This window comes from Podarcis muralis, chromosome 10 (genome assembly GCF_964188315.1).
Source record: "Podarcis muralis chromosome 10, rPodMur119.hap1.1, whole genome shotgun sequence".
Classification (NCBI taxonomy): Eukaryota; Metazoa; Chordata; class Lepidosauria; order Squamata; family Lacertidae; genus Podarcis; species Podarcis muralis.
This window is the reverse complement of record NC_135664.1, coordinates 29,284,628-29,301,636: the sequence shown is the minus strand read 5'-3', so window position 1 is coordinate 29,301,636 and position 17,009 is coordinate 29,284,628. Positions and strand designations below refer to the sequence as shown.

The window sequence follows — 17,009 nt, the reverse complement described above, 5'->3', positions numbered from 1 at the left end:
AGACCCAGTAAGACTTGGGCGGTACCATTTTACACTACCTGCAACTTTCAAACCACCTTCAAGGGCAGACCCATGTAGAGTGCATTGTAATAGTCTAAACAATGGCACCTGTGTCCTAGCTTGACTTGCTTGTACCTTGACATTCCCATGAGTATCTTAAGGATGATGAATGCACACAGTGTTTTCCCAGACGAGGATCTGTTCCAGAGAAAGAGAGAGCTTCTACGAAACTCTTTAATTCACTTTGCCGCCAGAGATCAGGGCATCCTAAAGAAAACTATAGAAGCACCCGCTGCATGTGGATTTTCTTTGGCTGTTGCCTGAAATAACAGGCTAGTTTTTCATAACAGATAACATTTTGAACTCAGTGTTGTCCCATTCTTGGAACAGATATGTAGAATTGTCCTTTGACCTCCTTCTTGCCTAGTGTGTGTATGTGTATATATATGTGTGTGTGTATACCTTTTCCTTGGCAGTGTTGCCTTGAGCAGAATATTAGCCCCATAGCAAATATGCTCAGGCGTAGAACTTGCTGCAGTAGGATTCTCAGGGGTGCAAAGCATTGGGCAACTAGCAGTATTGTGTAACCATTTTCTCATTTTAAGCAGCGCAGGTTATCAGTCTCTACTAGTGATCTGGCCAAACCGCAACAACTGCTCCTAATCTCACCCTGGCGTGTGTGCCCATTAGCACCTTTCCACAAATTCTAACTGAACCAGATAAATGTTGCTCCGATCAATGCCTGTGTGTGACCTTCCTTGTGTGTGCTGCCCTGTCAATTGGCATGGAAGCAAATTGACTGCTCTGCTCAAAACTGCGTGGTTTGTATCAACCCAGTCCGACTAGTGGCCTTTTCAATTGGGAGGAAGGTAAATACAGGCTGGGAATTGAACTGAGTGAGCTTTTATAACTGCTCCTCGAAATGGGTGGAGCGTTGGGCTGCCTGCCATCGTTGTGTCAGATTTTCCCGTTCCCAGAGCACGTTTGGCTTATTTTGGAAAGCAGACGGACTTCTTTTTTGTCTCCATATCTGGCAGCCTCTCTTTCTTCCTTTCTCTGCTACTAATCCCTCCGATGAGTTGGAGCAGGATAGGAGTGCAGCTGGCACCTTTGTAGCTTGACTCTGGGGCAAGACTGCCATTACCGGCGTGGCATATGTTCTAATAAGAAAAATCCAGGATACCCCAAACAATGTGCTGAGAAGCGCTGGAGTCTGTGGCCTGCATCAGTTAGGGAAATGAAGCTAATTTGCACATGCATCTGTTGCATAATTCTGTTTCTACCGCTCTCAGGTCTGTGTTGGGCAGTAAAACCCCATCCTGCCCTCACCACCTGCATTCCATTCTATATTGCTGCAAACAGACATATTGGTAAATTTCTTGCATGCAGAAATTCCGTGTCCGGTACTTAATTCTGCACTTGTGAAGTGTGACCACAGATTCTGCACATTACACTCTTTTCTCTGCGCAGAAGCAGGCTCTCCCTCTCTCCATTCTGTACTTTTGCGCTTGAATGGAAGTCTCTGAATTGGGAAAAAGGCACTTTTTGTGAATATGGACAAGCTTGACTCCTGCTCTGTAGGCTTCCCTTGGTCCTGTAGTTGAGAAGTAGATGTGAGATGAATGATGCTCACCTGGTTTCTGTTATACTTTGGCAATCTGAGGGACACTTCCTTTGTTTCATTAAAAGTGAAGGTCCATGACAATCTCCTTTGTAAGTGTGGTTTCAGTCCTAAGTTATGCTCTGATTTTTGATTTTTTTTAAAAAAAGTTTCAGGAAAGGTTTCCCTGTCTGGACACAATAAATTTCTGAGAGTGGTGGAAGGAGAGGGGTTCTCTTGCCATTACCCCACCTGCTTTCAAAGCCATCCGCCATTAGAGATGCATGGAGGGTTCATAACACAGACAGCCTCTATGAGAATGGGATGCAATATGCCCCGGTGTCGTGATAAGAACTCTGGCAACTCCCAACCCATTAATCAACTCTTTAGTATTATGACTGAAGAAATCATGATTACAAATGGTGCAAATTTTAGAAGAGAAATGCTTATTTGGTGGAGGTGTTATAAGATCATGTGTGGTGGGGAAAAAAGTGGATTGGGAGATGTTCCCTGCCTTCTCTTATAATACAGTGGTACCTCGGGTTACATACGCTTCAGGTTACATATGCTTCAGGTTACAGACTCCACTAACCCAGAAATAGTACCTCGGGTTAAGAACTTTGCTTCAGGATGAGAATAGAAATTGTGCTCCGGTGGCACGGCAGCAGCGGGAGGCCCCATTAGCTAAACTGGTGCTTCAGGTTAAGAACATTTTCAGGTTAAGAACAGACCTCCGGAACAAATTAAGTACTTAACCCGAGGTACCACTGTATTAGAGTGGCGTGGAGGCAGGACAAGTGTGGAGCAGGGCGCTTGCAGGCTTTTTCAGTGGTGTTTCAAATATGCGCGATTTCACTGGTGCGCACAGTGCCTCGGAACATAACTCCTGTGTAAATGGGGGCTTGCCTCTATATATCTATATGAAAATTTGTACCTTTTCAGTAATGCTGTATCTCATACAGTCCTACAGAGAAAGTGATGGAGTGTGCTTTGCCGAGAGCCTGGCAAGATCATCCTTCTGCCTTCTCTATGCAGTTTGGCTGCTACTTCTCAAACTTTAGTTGGAGGGCACCGGTGAATAAGTTTCACCCTTCAGCTTTGACACAGCCAACCAATATGTGAAGAATGATGGAAAGCCTTGCAGCACATCCAATAGGCTGTCATTTTCCGAGAGCATTTGACTTCTTGATTGTATTGGCTTTCATTCAGATCTGTGCTATATTTCACTATATAAGAGGGAGTCGTTGCCTTCTGTCTTGCAATGGTATGTGTGATTGACATTGTTGAGTAAATGGTAAAATAAACACTCCATTCTTCCATGTGCATACCAGTTATATTAATGGCGAGGTCAGTTTTTCCCTGCTTCTGGACACTTGACATGGAACTTGCTCTGCATTCTGATGTTCACACCCAGAGGTGCTTTCAGTGAGTGTGCTTTCCAATTCACTGCAAGAAGATGTCAACTCTCTGTGAGTTGCCCCACAAGGCATGGAGCTTTCTCTTCCGCTAAAGTAATTTCATAGAAGTTGCTGCTGCTAGAGGAGCCCCATGTGTGGCCCTGTCCCTCCAAGGAGGTTTTTGCAAAAGGCTGTTTGATAGAATTGTTGGAGGCAGGAGCAAATCCCCATACACACTTATTTCCTGGTAATATGCTTCTCAGCGGCTTAGGCTACTTTAAATTATATCTCTTTATTGTTGACTGCACATGAATCATAAGGATGAAAGTTTGTTATCTTTTGACAATATTCTCTAGGGGTGTGCACCAGCAACAAGATTTGACTTGTATCTATATCAGTAGCTTTGGGAAGCAGCCCAATCTGTTTTGAGGCTGCTCTGTGTCTTTCCATTTTGACTCAAGCAGAACAGAATTAGATATGTTGAAAACAAAGTCGTTTACCCCCCCCCCCCCAATATACTATGACAGGGAATCTAAAAGTGGTTTATAACTTTTTGAAAAACTTTTCATAGGAGTGGATAAAATTTGCAAGCACAGCCTCCCCTCCAGAGTGGATGAAGCTTGCCAGATTGTAGGCAGATACATCTAGGGCAGGGGTCTGCAACCTTTAAGACAAAAAGAGCCACTTGGACACCGCCCCCATGCGACGTCACAGCCAGTACAGCGCCCGCCACAGTGAGGAGTGTCGGGGTGCACAATGCGCCTCCTCCCCTCGCTAGTATCCGCCCCGGAGCCGAGGCAAAGATGTAAAAGAGCCACATGCGGCTCCGGACCCGCGGGTTGCAGACCCCTGATCTAGGGGCTTTCATGCAGCACAGCTTTAAAAGTAGTCTCTGTGTAGCTTTTTTTAAAATTCTCTGCGAGATTTGGGTGTAACTTGCAGCCAGGGTCACCAATTCTGAGGTGACAAAGGTTGCTGAATTTCAGAATGAAATGGGCTCTTTTTGCTTTTAGGCTGCAAATGACTTGAATAACTATATATAGAATAAAAAGGCTACTGTAATCTGGTGCAATATGAAAAAGAAAACACCCTCATCTTCTACTTTATGACTCAGTGAAATAGAGCAATTTAGGTTTTGTTGTTGTTGTTGTTTGTGTATCTTAACACTGTGACCCAGAGATTTGGGGTTAAATACTGAACACAAATGAATTTGATACAAGCTACCAGCATTCATTAAGTCTGAAGTAATTACTGTGCTGTCATCTTCCTCACATGGTAGATTATCTTGAAGTGAGAGTGCTTGTTTATTTTATTTATTTTGAAAAAATATATATACCATACCCTTCAGTATGGCTCTTATTGGAGTAGCTAACAAGGAGTGTAAAACATAAAAACAGATTTTAGAGTTGAGCTGTGCAGAAATATGCCTAAGTCAAACTTGGTTCAATGCAGCTTACTCCCTAGGAACTTTAGCAGGGAGCTTGCAGCTCAGGCCTGCTAAACTTGGAGGTTAGTGCTACTGAAATCAGTAGGGCAAGTGAGATTCCCAACAGTGTTGCAGGCAGTGCCGGATTTACGTATAAGCTAAACAAGCTATAGCTTAGGGCCCCACTCTCTTGGGGGACCCCAAAAAAATTAAAGGAAAAAACCCCTGTATGTACATTTCCAAAATATAGGATAAAAAACAAATAGAATAAAACCTACATAACAGGAACGGTGTTTTGTGTTGTGTAGGCTCCTATGATGTAAGCAATGCGCCTGCTAGCCTGCTCCCTAAAATATCACTGCTTTGCTCCTTTCTATATATAGGGTGCCTACATTCTACATGGACTGGTTGCATGGCAGCATGGGCAAATGGCTTTAGATACTTATTAGATCCATAAATTACCATATAGCATATGCTCAACACAAAAAAACAGTGACAATTTGTTGTTGACAAAGGACAGCTGGACATATAAAGGGCCCCATTACCTTCAGTAGCTTAGGGCCTCATCAAACCTAAATCTGGCCCTGGTTGCAGGTGGCATTCCCTGTCCTCCTTGGTCTTTCCTACTAGGCAACAGAGCTCATTGATGACATCTGAGACAAGGGAGCCATGCTAAATAAGTGGCACTCACTCAGCTGGTGATGGAGACAAGACTTGTTCTGCGGGTAGCAGGCAACAGTTCCCACTGAGGTCCTCTGAGGCAAGGGAGTGGGACTGAGCAGCTAGAACCCGCTCAGCCTGTGATGGAGGCTGATAATGACCCACACATGGAGTATGTGTTTGCTATTGGTATAGAAGATCTTCATTCAAATTAGTGTGCACAGTATTCTTTCCTGCCAGAGGAGTAGCCTGCCTATCTGAACGCATGGCGTTTCTTCAGAACAATTAACCAGCAGTAAATTAACAACTCAAGATAGATAATATATTCTCACAATCAAAGCCGCTGTGTTTTGATGACTCTAGGACCTTTTTTTTTTCTTCATTGAAAGGATTTACACCCTGGAGTAGGGTGTAAAACACAGATGCTCATAAGAACAGAATTCTGTACCTGACAGATGTTCAGTGGCACTGTATTTTTTTGCTATGGGGCGGGGGGAGTCAATTGCGCTTTTGGTGAAAGCATTTCCCCAACATTCTCTTTTTGCTGTTTACTGTGGAAAGTTTTTCTCTTCCTGGAGTACTGTATATCTTGAGAAGAGATACTCCTGCAAGGGTAGGGAAGCAACAAGGCTTTGGAAATAAGTCCACTATCAAATCTGATTTGTGATGTCTGGTTGACTTAGTTCATAGTACAAGGAGAGCAATGTGTTGCAAGGGCACCTCAAGCATGTCACGTGACAACCTTTTAAATGCTTGAATTGTGTGTTACAGGCAGCACAGGAGTGGACACTTGTTTTAGGAATCCCACAGGTTCTAATAAGGCTCCAGGGCCTTACATTTAACATTTGTATTGACCTTCTGATTGCTGTAGATAAGCTGGAGTCAACGAGTGGTTCAATAGGCAGCATAGTACAATCTGTTGTGCAAGTTAATCACCAATTTAAAGGTCAATTCACTCATTTATATTTGACTCTGTTAAGGTCCTCATGTAGTGTCTTTGCCATTCCATTTTCATGCACAGAACCATTTTTGAATTTCAAAAAGCTCCCTTGTGAATGAATGACTTACAAATTGCCATATCATGAAATCTTAGCGTATCTTCTGTTCAGCCCAGATGCTGAGTTTCAGCTCCAAGGGCCTTCTGGAGGTTCCCTCTTCACAAAAATATATGGTTACAGAGAACCAGGCAGAGGGGCCTTCTTGGTAGCCATGCCTGCCGTGTGGAACACCCTCCTGTCAGATGTCAAACAGATAGACAACTATATGACTTTTAGAAGACATTTGAAGTTTTTAATGTTTGATGTTGTTCTGCATTTGTCGTTTTAATTGGTTGGAAGCCATCCAAACTGGCTGGGGCAACCCAGTCAGATGGGTGGCATATAAATATAATTATTATTATCATCAGTGGGATTGCTTTAGATGGAATTCCTTCTTAAGTGCTTGTATAAATTAGACCTGTTTGTCACAGGCTGTTTAGGTCGTCTAATGCACTTGCTTCTGCATCCTGACTTCTTGCTAGAGCTGGGAATGTGCCGTGAATATATGTGTTGTATGAGAGGACCCATTAAAACTGAGGTTGCTGTCCTATACTTCCTAGTCAGCAAGCCCCATTGAACGTAGCGGGACTTGCTCCTGAATAAACATGCACAAAGTTACGCTGTGAAAATGACGTAGCAGTGGCTCAGCATTTCAGCCCACTTGGCTTTTGTGCCTGGTCTACTTATACAAGCCTGAGGGAGGACTGTGAGGTAATAGGATATTGTTTGTCGGAGTCTTATAGTGTGTACTAGACACCTATTGGTGGGCAAACAAAGCCTATGAACAAAGGGAGTTTTGCAATAAGAACGGTGATGAGTGAAACTAAACACCTGTGAGGCCATCTGTTGTGTGGGTTTAAGTATTTCGTAAAACACTTCATGCATACCTGGCTGTCTTCTTTTGTACTTTTGTGATACTCTCTCAAGGAGGGCAGGTACAGCTTCTGTGAGGTTTACTGTTTGCCAACCGTCATAAATGGGATGAAATGTATGCCTTAGTAATGAATGTCTGAGAAAGGCATGTAATACGGTTGGTAGTTATCTTGTGGTGGTAGAGTTAAGATAAGCAGACCATATAATGGCTATAATTTGATGGTTGCCGAAACTCTCTGCATGGTAGTGATAACTGCGTAGAGTTAGTCCATTGTATCCTCACGCCTTGAGGGCTTGGGTATTGCCATGTCTCCTGCACTTCCATGTGCCTCATCCAAAATGAGAATGTCGCCTCTGAACATTACAGAAGTTTAGAAGTGATCAGATTGTTGCACAATTAGAGTCACCACATGTTAATTTTTCAAGGGGACTTTGTGCTGTAAATAGCTGGGCAATTCCATCCTAACTTTTCTCTTGATACAAGATTTGCATGATGGGAGGCAGCTGCCTTGGGACACCTTTGTGTATAGAGTACACCATCATCATCATCATCATCATCATCATTTATTTATTTATACCCCACCCATCCAGCTGGGTTTTCCCAGCCACTCTGGGTGGCTTCCAACAAAATATTAAAAACACAATAAAACACCAGACGTTAAAAACTTCCCTAAACAGGGTTTTCTTCAGATGTCTTCTAAAAGTCAGATAGTTGTTTATTTCTTTGACATCTGCTGGGAGAGTGTTCCACAGGGCAGGCGCCACTACCAAGAAGGCCTTTATGCCTGGTTCCCTGTAACTTTGCTTCTCGCAGTGAGGTAACCACCAGAAGGCCCTCAGAGCTGGACCTCAGTGTCCGGGCTGAACGATGGGAACATGGTGTCTACCAGCTGTTGTGGACTACAACTGGGGCTGTTGGAAGTTGTCCAAAACAGCTGGGGTGCACCAGGTACGGAAATAAGATGTTAGACTATTCTTGCCTGACAGACTTTGTCCTAGAAAAAACTGGAAGAGCCCCTTGCATTGGAAATAAGAAAGTGCCCAAGAGTTTGGCTGTTGAGCTGACTGGCCCAGTTGGTTAATGATTGGCATTCTTTGACTTTCTATTTCAGTTGGAACCTGAAGAGTTCAACAACCATTTCCTCATCCTCATAACTTTGTTTTCCTATTATCCCCAGTAGGATATTGGAGATTGTCACAACCAACAGCAGTACATGAGAGTGTGGGTGGAGGGGCTGTGGTGCCATTGCTGTGAAACCAGAGCTTTCCCAACCTCACCCCATCTCAGAGAGCGTAGCACCCCTACTGCTGGAAGCGTGTAACTGCTACTGTGGTTCCCTTTGTGCACTGCAGCTAGTCACAACTTAAGATCAGCGACACATTGACCTGCAGTTGTGCTAGAGCATTGGTGCGAATGCTTACTACTTTATATTTAAATAACCTTCACATCTGAGGCTGAAAAGAATGCCCCCTCCAATAATTAATATTTTTCTTTCCCTTACAATACAAAGTTTGGCACAGTCACTTCAACCATCTAGGCTGTTTAAATTCTTTCTCAAATAATTTATTTAATCATGTGAGCTTATCTGATGTGGCACCTTGGTTACTTCTGGTGTTTGCTTATAAATTGTTTTGGGAGGGGACCAGATGACTAGTTGTGTTGTGTGGATATTGATCACTATGTACAATCATTGGTTATGAGCACTGGGCAAATCTCAGCAATTTCCAGGTTGCTCCTAGCTGCTATCTGTCTCCACCACCCCCCAAATTAAAAACACACACCCTAAAATATGCAGCATTTAATTATTCACCACCCGATGGGTTGGCGATGAATATATGAACTACCCCCAGTGAAATGACGTTAGCACAAAAGTTCTGTGTTGCTTGACCTGTTGATGGTTGCTCACATGTTAGTCGTTCCTTGATGGCATGGTTTTTGTGTGATGAATGTGCACATACAAGCTTGTCTCTTGTTTCATATATATAAACTTGGTTTCTCACTCCTTTGGGGTTTTTTTTGAGCCATAAGATATAACCTGAACTCCTTGTCAACCGGTGTGTTTTGAGAAGGTATAAAGTTGTATGTTCGCTGTGACACATATGGAAGTCACATTTCTCGCAGCTGTACAAGTGTTGTGAACGTGACCAGTGCTTTGGTCTTCTGGGCTAACTGGGGTGGGTGAAATAGGTGGGATGTCAGACCACAAGTCTAAAAGTATAAGCTATTATATCTGAAACTAGCAAAACTGTTTTTAGCAGATGTTTAAATTGCCGTGTACTAGCAACTTGTTGTGATGGGCTTAAGGGTACGTGAGCCTTGAAAAAGAAATGGTGAACTTGAGACGAAGGTGGAGGCATGACCTATTGAATTACAGGCAAGGTTTCGTTCTTGGAATCCACTTGGAATCAGGCCCAGGAATGAAAATTGTGGTAAAATGTTACTTGTTGGGGGGAGGCAGCAAACAAAGGACTGCAAACAGAGGGAGGAAGGAGCAGGTTCTGCAAGCTCTTGAATGTGGTTCACGGTAAAGCTGAAGAATACGCCTGCGTGTTAAATGTTTGGTCTGTGGCAGAGCAAGTTGGAAGGGAAAATGGTAACAGAAAGCAAAGGCAGATCTGGGAGTACCAGGGTGTATGATGCATGCCAAATAGATGAGGTCACGGAAGTGTAAACTATACGCTGTCTCCTGGTTTCAGGGGCAGTATGACCATGAGGACCAGTTACTGAGCACCAGCTTGTTGGTCCACCATGGGAAAAAGGACCAGCTTGTTGGCCACCATGGGAAAAAGGATCCTGGGCCAGACAGGCCTTTGATCTGGTCCACCAGGATTCCTCTTATTCTCATTTGAGCATCTCTCATCTGTGCTGAAGTTGGTGGAGGCAAAAAATATAGCTGGGGTCCACTTTGTAGTTTCTGCAGTTTTCTGGACTTAGGCAGATGAAACATAGAAGCCCTGGAAGAGAGTCCGAGAGATGGCTCAGTTGGTTAGAGAGTGGTGCTGATAACACCAAGGTTGCAGGTTCGATCCCCGTGTAGGACAGTTGAATATTCCTGCATTCCAGGTGGTTGGACTAGATGGCCCTTGGGGTCCCTTCCAACTCTACAATTCATTCTATGATTCTCTTATGGTTTGGATGAGAAAGGAGGAAGCGGCAGTCTCTCCTGACATTTTCTCTTGCTTCTTCTGCTGCTTCCCTTCTCCAGGCACAAAGAGATCCAGTCATGCTTGGAGTCTGCCTTGTCAAATGGCTAAGGCCGTTTGCCATTTAAGAGAAGTGAAGGTGAAAGATGTGAAATTAGTTGTTTGCACAATAGTGAGAGTCCTCTGCCAAGAGAAACAATCCAATAGAAGATGTTCAATGTCCTAAACCAGCGGTTTTCAACCTGTGGGTCCCCAGATGTTGTTGGACTACAACTCCCATCATCCCTGAGCCCTGGCCTTGCTAGCTAGGAGTGATGGGAGTTGTAGTTCAACAACATCTGGGGACCCACAGGTTGAGAAAGGCTGTCCTAAACCAAATAGATTATTGGACCGTGGAATTTCTATTTCTTTAATCACTGTACAGTTGTACCTTGGTTTTCGAACAGCTTAGTTCTTGAATGTTTTGACTTCCGAACGCAGCAAACCCGGAAGTGACTGTTCAGGTTTTTGGTATACGAACACCCGAAGGGGCTTCCGTGACTTCTGATTGGCTGCAGGAGCTTCTTGCAGCCAATCAGAAGCCACGATTTGGTTTCCAAATGCTTTGGAAGTCGAACCGACTTCCGGAATGGATTCCGTTTGACTTCCAAGGTATGACTTTACTTTTAAGGGTTTTTTTTTTAAAAAAACACCATATATACACTGTTTAATTGTTGAAATCTCTAAGCTTTAGAACAAAAATAATATACATTAAACAAGAAGTAGAACAAAAATATACATTAGAAACAAAAAAAAGATACAATAAAATTATCAGTAAAAATCAGAAGTTAAAAACAAGTTGGCCTAAACAAAAATCCAAGTATAAATAAAATCAGTAGTTAAAAATATACAACACTGCCTCTCTCAATAAGATGCATAGGTAGAGCCACAAATTTTCTGACATCAAATCTGAATGCCTGCCAAGCAAAACGTAATGCAATAAGAAGGGAGTTGATCTTTATCAAAAAGTGTGAGTAACCTGTTAGGACCAACTACAAAAACTGCAGATTTTACTAGTACGGCTTGAAATGAGTGAACTCCCTGATCTGTCCCTACTCTGTTAAAGTGTGTGTGTGTGTGTGTGTTACAATTTTAATGAAGAGAAATAATAAGATTATTAAAAAATAAAGGAAAAGAAATAATCTCTGCTACTGATAAATTACCAGCTCACATTAAGGATACAGTAACCATCAGCACATTCATAACAGTTGTGTGGTTTTAGCTTTGCTTTTAAGTATATATATTCTGTTTTTTTTGCCACTCATCTTTCATGAAGTTTTTTTCTGCCCTTTCTGCTTCATGAAACAATACCGAGGGCCTCATAGGACCTTGGGCTTCAGGTTGCCCAACCCTGATTTAAAAGATGTTTTAATTTGTTTTATTTATAGTATGTTAGGCAAATCGTTATTTTCCTCTCTACAAGCTCAAGGTAATGATAGACATCCTGTAAATGATCACAACTGTTGATAATCTTTCTGAGATTTGATGTGATTTATAGCCATGATTGGCACATTCTTGTGTTTCAGATATAATGCTATTTTTGAAACAAAAAGTATACAGTTAAATCAGAGTATCTGGGGATTTGTGTCGGTCATTCAGGCTCCTCTTCCTTTGCACTCACCAGTTGACTTCAGTTGATGCCCCTGGTTTCCCAGCTATATTTGGTACAGATCAGCCTTTCTCAGCCTTCGGTCCTCAGTGTTGTTGGACTACAGATCCCATCATCCCTGACCACTAGTCCTGCTAGTTTAGGGGTGATGGGAGTTGTAGCCCAACAGCATTGGAGGACCCAAGGCAGAGAAAGACAGGTGTAGATACTGGGAGCCCCAAGAGCCATATCTGTGCTTGTTCCATTCACAATCTCCAACCCCCCACCTACAGCTCAACCAAATCACCCTGTCCATTCATAGGATGCCCACTAACAGGCATCATCGGTGTGAAACAGACAGCAGCCGAGCACAGTGGTTGCTGGGAAGCTGCCCTGTCCTGATAGTCTTCGTCCTTATACCTCAAGCTTCTTCCTCATTCTCTGATTCTGCTGTGATGGCTCAACAGCTCTGACAGCCCAGTTTGTTGCCCCCTGTAGTTTGTAGCACCACCTGTCGACACTTATGCAAACTGCAGCATGACAGCGCTCTTACATACTTGTTATATGTAAGGAAATATTTGAGGTCTGAGGAAACTTCAAAGTTTTGTTGGTGTTCCTGCTAATAAGACACATTCAAATCTAATTTAACTCATGTTAGTTTATGTGAGAGCTTGAATTTTCCTCATTTTTTCAGGGGATCCCCTCAAAACTGTCATCAAATTATAGGTTACCTCTGTGTCCGCAGATGCGTTCTGTAATTCATTGGAGGTTTTGTTGTAATCCTTTGCAAAATCAATCAATCAATCATGATGACCCATATGGATCTCTGCATTGCATCAGTGTTTTTGTGGTTCTGGCAAGCTTTGGATTTGTGATATACTCACATTTTTTAACGGTGCACTCTACCAGTATAAGTTTTAATTTTATGTCTTTTTTTTTTGGAGGGGAGGATATAGAAGTACGTGAATTTACTAAAATCCAGTTTCATTTTGCTGGATTTGACTTTTATTCAGGCCCCATGGAAAAAAATGGGGGGCAGAGAGCTTGCCTGTTGTGGGGAGGGAGAACCGAAGGGAGCAAAGGGTTTTTTGCCTGTGACATGCTCTCAAAACTCCGCGTGGGCCAGGGGGCCTAGAAAGATTGAGGACCTCTGACTGAAGGTATGATGTTCTTTAAGACAGTGTAACACTCAGTGCAGAGATGAGAGAGCTTTATCTTCAAGTGCATCTTTCAGATAACCAGCACCAAAAATGCCGGGTGGTTTAATTACTTACTCTGCCTTTGAACTATATTGAGATGTAATTAAACTACTAATGTCTTGCCCGCTGTTAGTTAACAAACGAATGTTCTTTCTCTTCCCGTATTCCCACAATAAAGCTCCAGCAAGCCTTATCTATAAAGGAGGCTGCCTTGGAGTAATTTGCCAGTTAGTTAACATCTGATCTGAAGGTGAGATTATTCAGATCCATTAGGAACAGCTGAAATTCATGATGGGGGGGGGGGGTGCTATTATGCAGCCAGTTGTAAGAAATTTCTCTTTTATGAAGCAATGGTGACACAAAGACTGCAGTGTGTACGCTCTCCCTAACTGAATACTTTCACACTGCAATTTAGGAGGCGTGCAGTTCAGGAAATTGCTGGCTTAGGCTGAAGCACAGTTTTACTGCAAGGAAAATTTTATTTGTCACTCAAGTAATTGGCAGTTTTTAGTACCTTATTAGTAATTACCTTATGAACACTAACGTCTAAACTAAAGCCTCTTAAACTTGTTATCTAACTTTGTCTTGCTCACTCATAAATCTGCCGCATGGCTCATCCGTTGGTTTTTTTTTTAAAAAAAGATTTAAATAAGATCTTGTAGCTAAGAGTTAAATTTAAAGAGCCTAGACTCGACAGGCCAAGGGCTGAAACTTGATGCTGAGTGAGAACAATGTCTGAGGTGTAACAAAATATCACTTCTTTTTAACACATCTGGTGTGAGGGCTAGTTAATCCACAACTTCTGGCTTCTCTTTTTAGCCAATTTCTTGGTTTTAATGAGTAGTGATTAATCTCAGCCTCTAACTTCCCTTAAGTGCTTATATGGGTACCTCAGTTGCCAGACATCCTGTTTTAAATAGAAACAACTTATTTTGAAGGAACAGTCCCATTGATGTGCTCAGAGTACCTTTAAATGGTATAATTTTAGCAGAATTGAGGTGGGCAAGCCAGCTTCTCCCTCTGCTTAGATTTAGAACATGATAAACCACATTACGTTTCTGCCCTTTCATATTTTCTAATCTGCCCCATAAAGTAGCCTGACGGGCCTGGCATCAGCACTTGGCAGCTTCCAGCAACTTCTAGTAACCCAGTGCCCAGCAACTGGGTCGCCAGCAACAATGCCTGCTTTGGGTTTCTTGCTATAAACAGCTAGGCCTCTGAACCACCATTTTTAATTTACCAGAGGACTCCTGCATTGCTCCGGAGTACTGAAGGCAATTTAAAAGAGGCAGCTCATGGCATGTTGCCTCAGAAGCCCAACAATCTATCTATGAAGGATAGGAGCGAAGAACCTCTGCAGCCTTCCAGATGTTTGTTGGACTCCATCTCGCATCATGCCTGGGCATTGGTGATGCTGACCGAGGCTGATGGGAGTTGGGAGTCCTAACAATACCCAAAGGGCCACAAACTCCTCGTCCCTGATGTAGGAGAAGGCCCGGCAGAAAGCTCTTTGCCTAGTACTCCCTCAAACCTGGAGCTGGCTCCGCTGGCAGGCATCTCAACAAGGATTGCCAATCATTTATTGATCTCAAGAATTTTTACCCTCATTCTTTAGCTGAAAAGGCTCCCAGAGTAGTTTCCAAGATCAATAGTAAGATCATTCCTACTGCTTTCAGGCTTGACATACAAAGGAATGTATGTATGTATGTATGTATGTATGTATGTATGTATGTATGTATCGAAGGGTTGGTAGCAAACTCGGGTACCAGTTTTTGAAGACACACTTCTTATGACGACCAGCTGGAATGGAAGTAGGATGGAACTGGCTGTTGTTGGGGGTAGGCCAGAGGCAATGGGATAGCTGTGTTTCCATTTCCCCCATCTGTTCTCTTGCCTGATGGAATAGCTGCTGCTATGTGACCTTCTCCTATTTGGGCAAGAATTTTCAGAGGGTCATTTTTGGATCCTGAATGCAGAAAAACATCCTGAAATTATGTGGAAGGATGAAACGATGCAGTCTTTATGAAAACTTTAAAGCTCCTTCTATTTCCCTAAGCATGAGACACGGTATCTCTTTTGCTGGTGGCACCCTATCCTATACGCAATCATGAGAACAAATTTGTTACAATTTTGTTCAGAGTGGGCGACTGGTGGCCCTTTTCTTGGGTTGATAGCTGAGGAGAAGAGAGCTTTACTTGTGTTATTTTAAATTGTGCTCTTGACAGAATAAGAGCAGCATGTTTGACACTCTGACTGACCTAGTGCCTGATACCTCCTGGGTCAGCTCTACAATTGTTGTGCTGAACTGACTCTCCCAAAGGAAGCAAATAAATAGTCATTAGGAAACTATGAATAATTTGTTTCCTCAAAAGAACTACATTTTAATTTAAGATATGATGCCAGTGAACACTGTAGCAGAACAGCAAAGTTCCAATGATCACATGCCCTGTTATTAGATGTGTACATGGAAGGCCTTATTCTTGTTGTGTTCAGGTTTTGGTTGTTTTTCTTCTTTGGCTCCCAAATTCACAGTGTTCCCCTTCTTTGGCTCCTGAATTCTGCTTCTTAACTTGTTCTCCTGTCTCACGTTATAATCACCTCTTCCTTTTTTTGTTCTTTTCCTGGTGGTATTAATTATAAATTTCTTAATTCCAAAGACGTTCATGTTATGTTTGTCCTCCTCTTCTTGATTTCCTCCCCATGTTTTGTTCTTTGCACATTGCTCAATCTCATCCGTCTGACTAGCTGCTCTGTTCTGTCATGTCTTTATCATTTTTCTCTGGCTTTTCCATGTGTTCAGAGCTTTCTGCATCTTAATTGTTGCCTTCCCTCTTCTTCTCTTTTTGTGTGCTATGCCTCTTTTGCTCATGGTTCCTTGTATGTGATTTTTTTTTTGGGGGGGGGGTTGGAAATGTTGAGACTTCCCCTCCATTAATTTCCCCCTGCATCCCCCTGCCCCAATGCGCACCAGAGACTCCATCAACCCTCCATAATCTTTATGTTGTTTTGCTTTTATGTGTGGCTCTGACATTGCAGTTTTCTCCATGTCTGGTCAGAAATAAGCTCCGTGGAGTTCAATGGGACTTATGGCTAAGAGCATGAATATAGGATTGCTACCTTCATCCTGGCAAAACTTTTTATTTTTCCTTAAATTATTGGGAAGTGCAATCATTTCATTGCTTGTCTGGAAACTGCCTTAAATTTGACATGCAAATTTTAATTTAGGACAAGTAACAAGATTACAGACATCTTGCCTGAAGACCTGAAGCCATTCCAGTCTCTAGAAACTTTGGACTTGAGCAACAACAATATTTCTGTGCTTAAGGCGGAGTCGTTTCCTTCTCTGATGCTCAAGTACATGTAAGTTTAACTTTATTTAAGACAAGGCTTTCATTACATCTTGAGTTCTAAAATCATATATTAATTTACTGTCTGATAAGCATAGTTAAAGTAGTAGACTAAAGTAAAAACAGCCCTTTCAGTATGTGTGGGTTTTTTTTTTAAAAAAGTTGTCCTATAAATACATTGGGTTGAATCTAATGGTCCCTTCTACGAGTGAAAGGGCAGAATATCTTTCAGTCATTGAAATATTATTTCAGAATTTAAATTATATTTGCCATTGGATCATGCTGGTTATTTCCTGTCTGCTAGGAACCATAGACTTTGGCTGAAGGCAAAACGTATGTTTCCATTCAAAGTTCCCCTTAACCACCGATTGGAGGTTGACAGAGGTGGGGGATATTTTAAAGTGATTATTAAGTTCTTAAGTTAGGATTAGCAGTTACCACGTAGTCGGTAATGAGGTCTTGGTATGAAATCTGCTACAATTTCCATAGTTGCTAACTGTCGTTGTTTCCACAGCCACATTAATAATAATCGAATAATCTCCATGGAACCAGGCACTTTTGACAACCTGTCTAGCACACTTCAAGTATTAAAGCTGAACAGGAACCGAATTTCAGCCATCCCACAGAAGATGTTTAAACTCCCTCATCTCCAGCATCTGTGAGTACAGCCTAACTGTTTTAAATTAGTCTTGCAGGCTT

At 42.4% G+C, this 17,009-nt stretch overlaps 1 protein-coding gene across 1 annotated transcript in view; it reads left to right on the top strand.

Annotated features, from left to right (window-relative positions):
* The window catches only part of LRIG3 (leucine rich repeats and immunoglobulin like domains 3), a 55,453-nt gene that overhangs the window by 18,031 nt on the left and 20,413 nt on the right, over positions 1-17,009 (top strand). The window contains exons 4-5 of the mRNA XM_028746073.2: positions 16,189-16,323; positions 16,825-16,968. Of these exons, the coding sequence (XP_028601906.2) occupies positions 16,189-16,323; positions 16,825-16,968 (279 nt within the window). The remainder of the gene's footprint in view (positions 1-16,188; positions 16,324-16,824; positions 16,969-17,009) is intronic.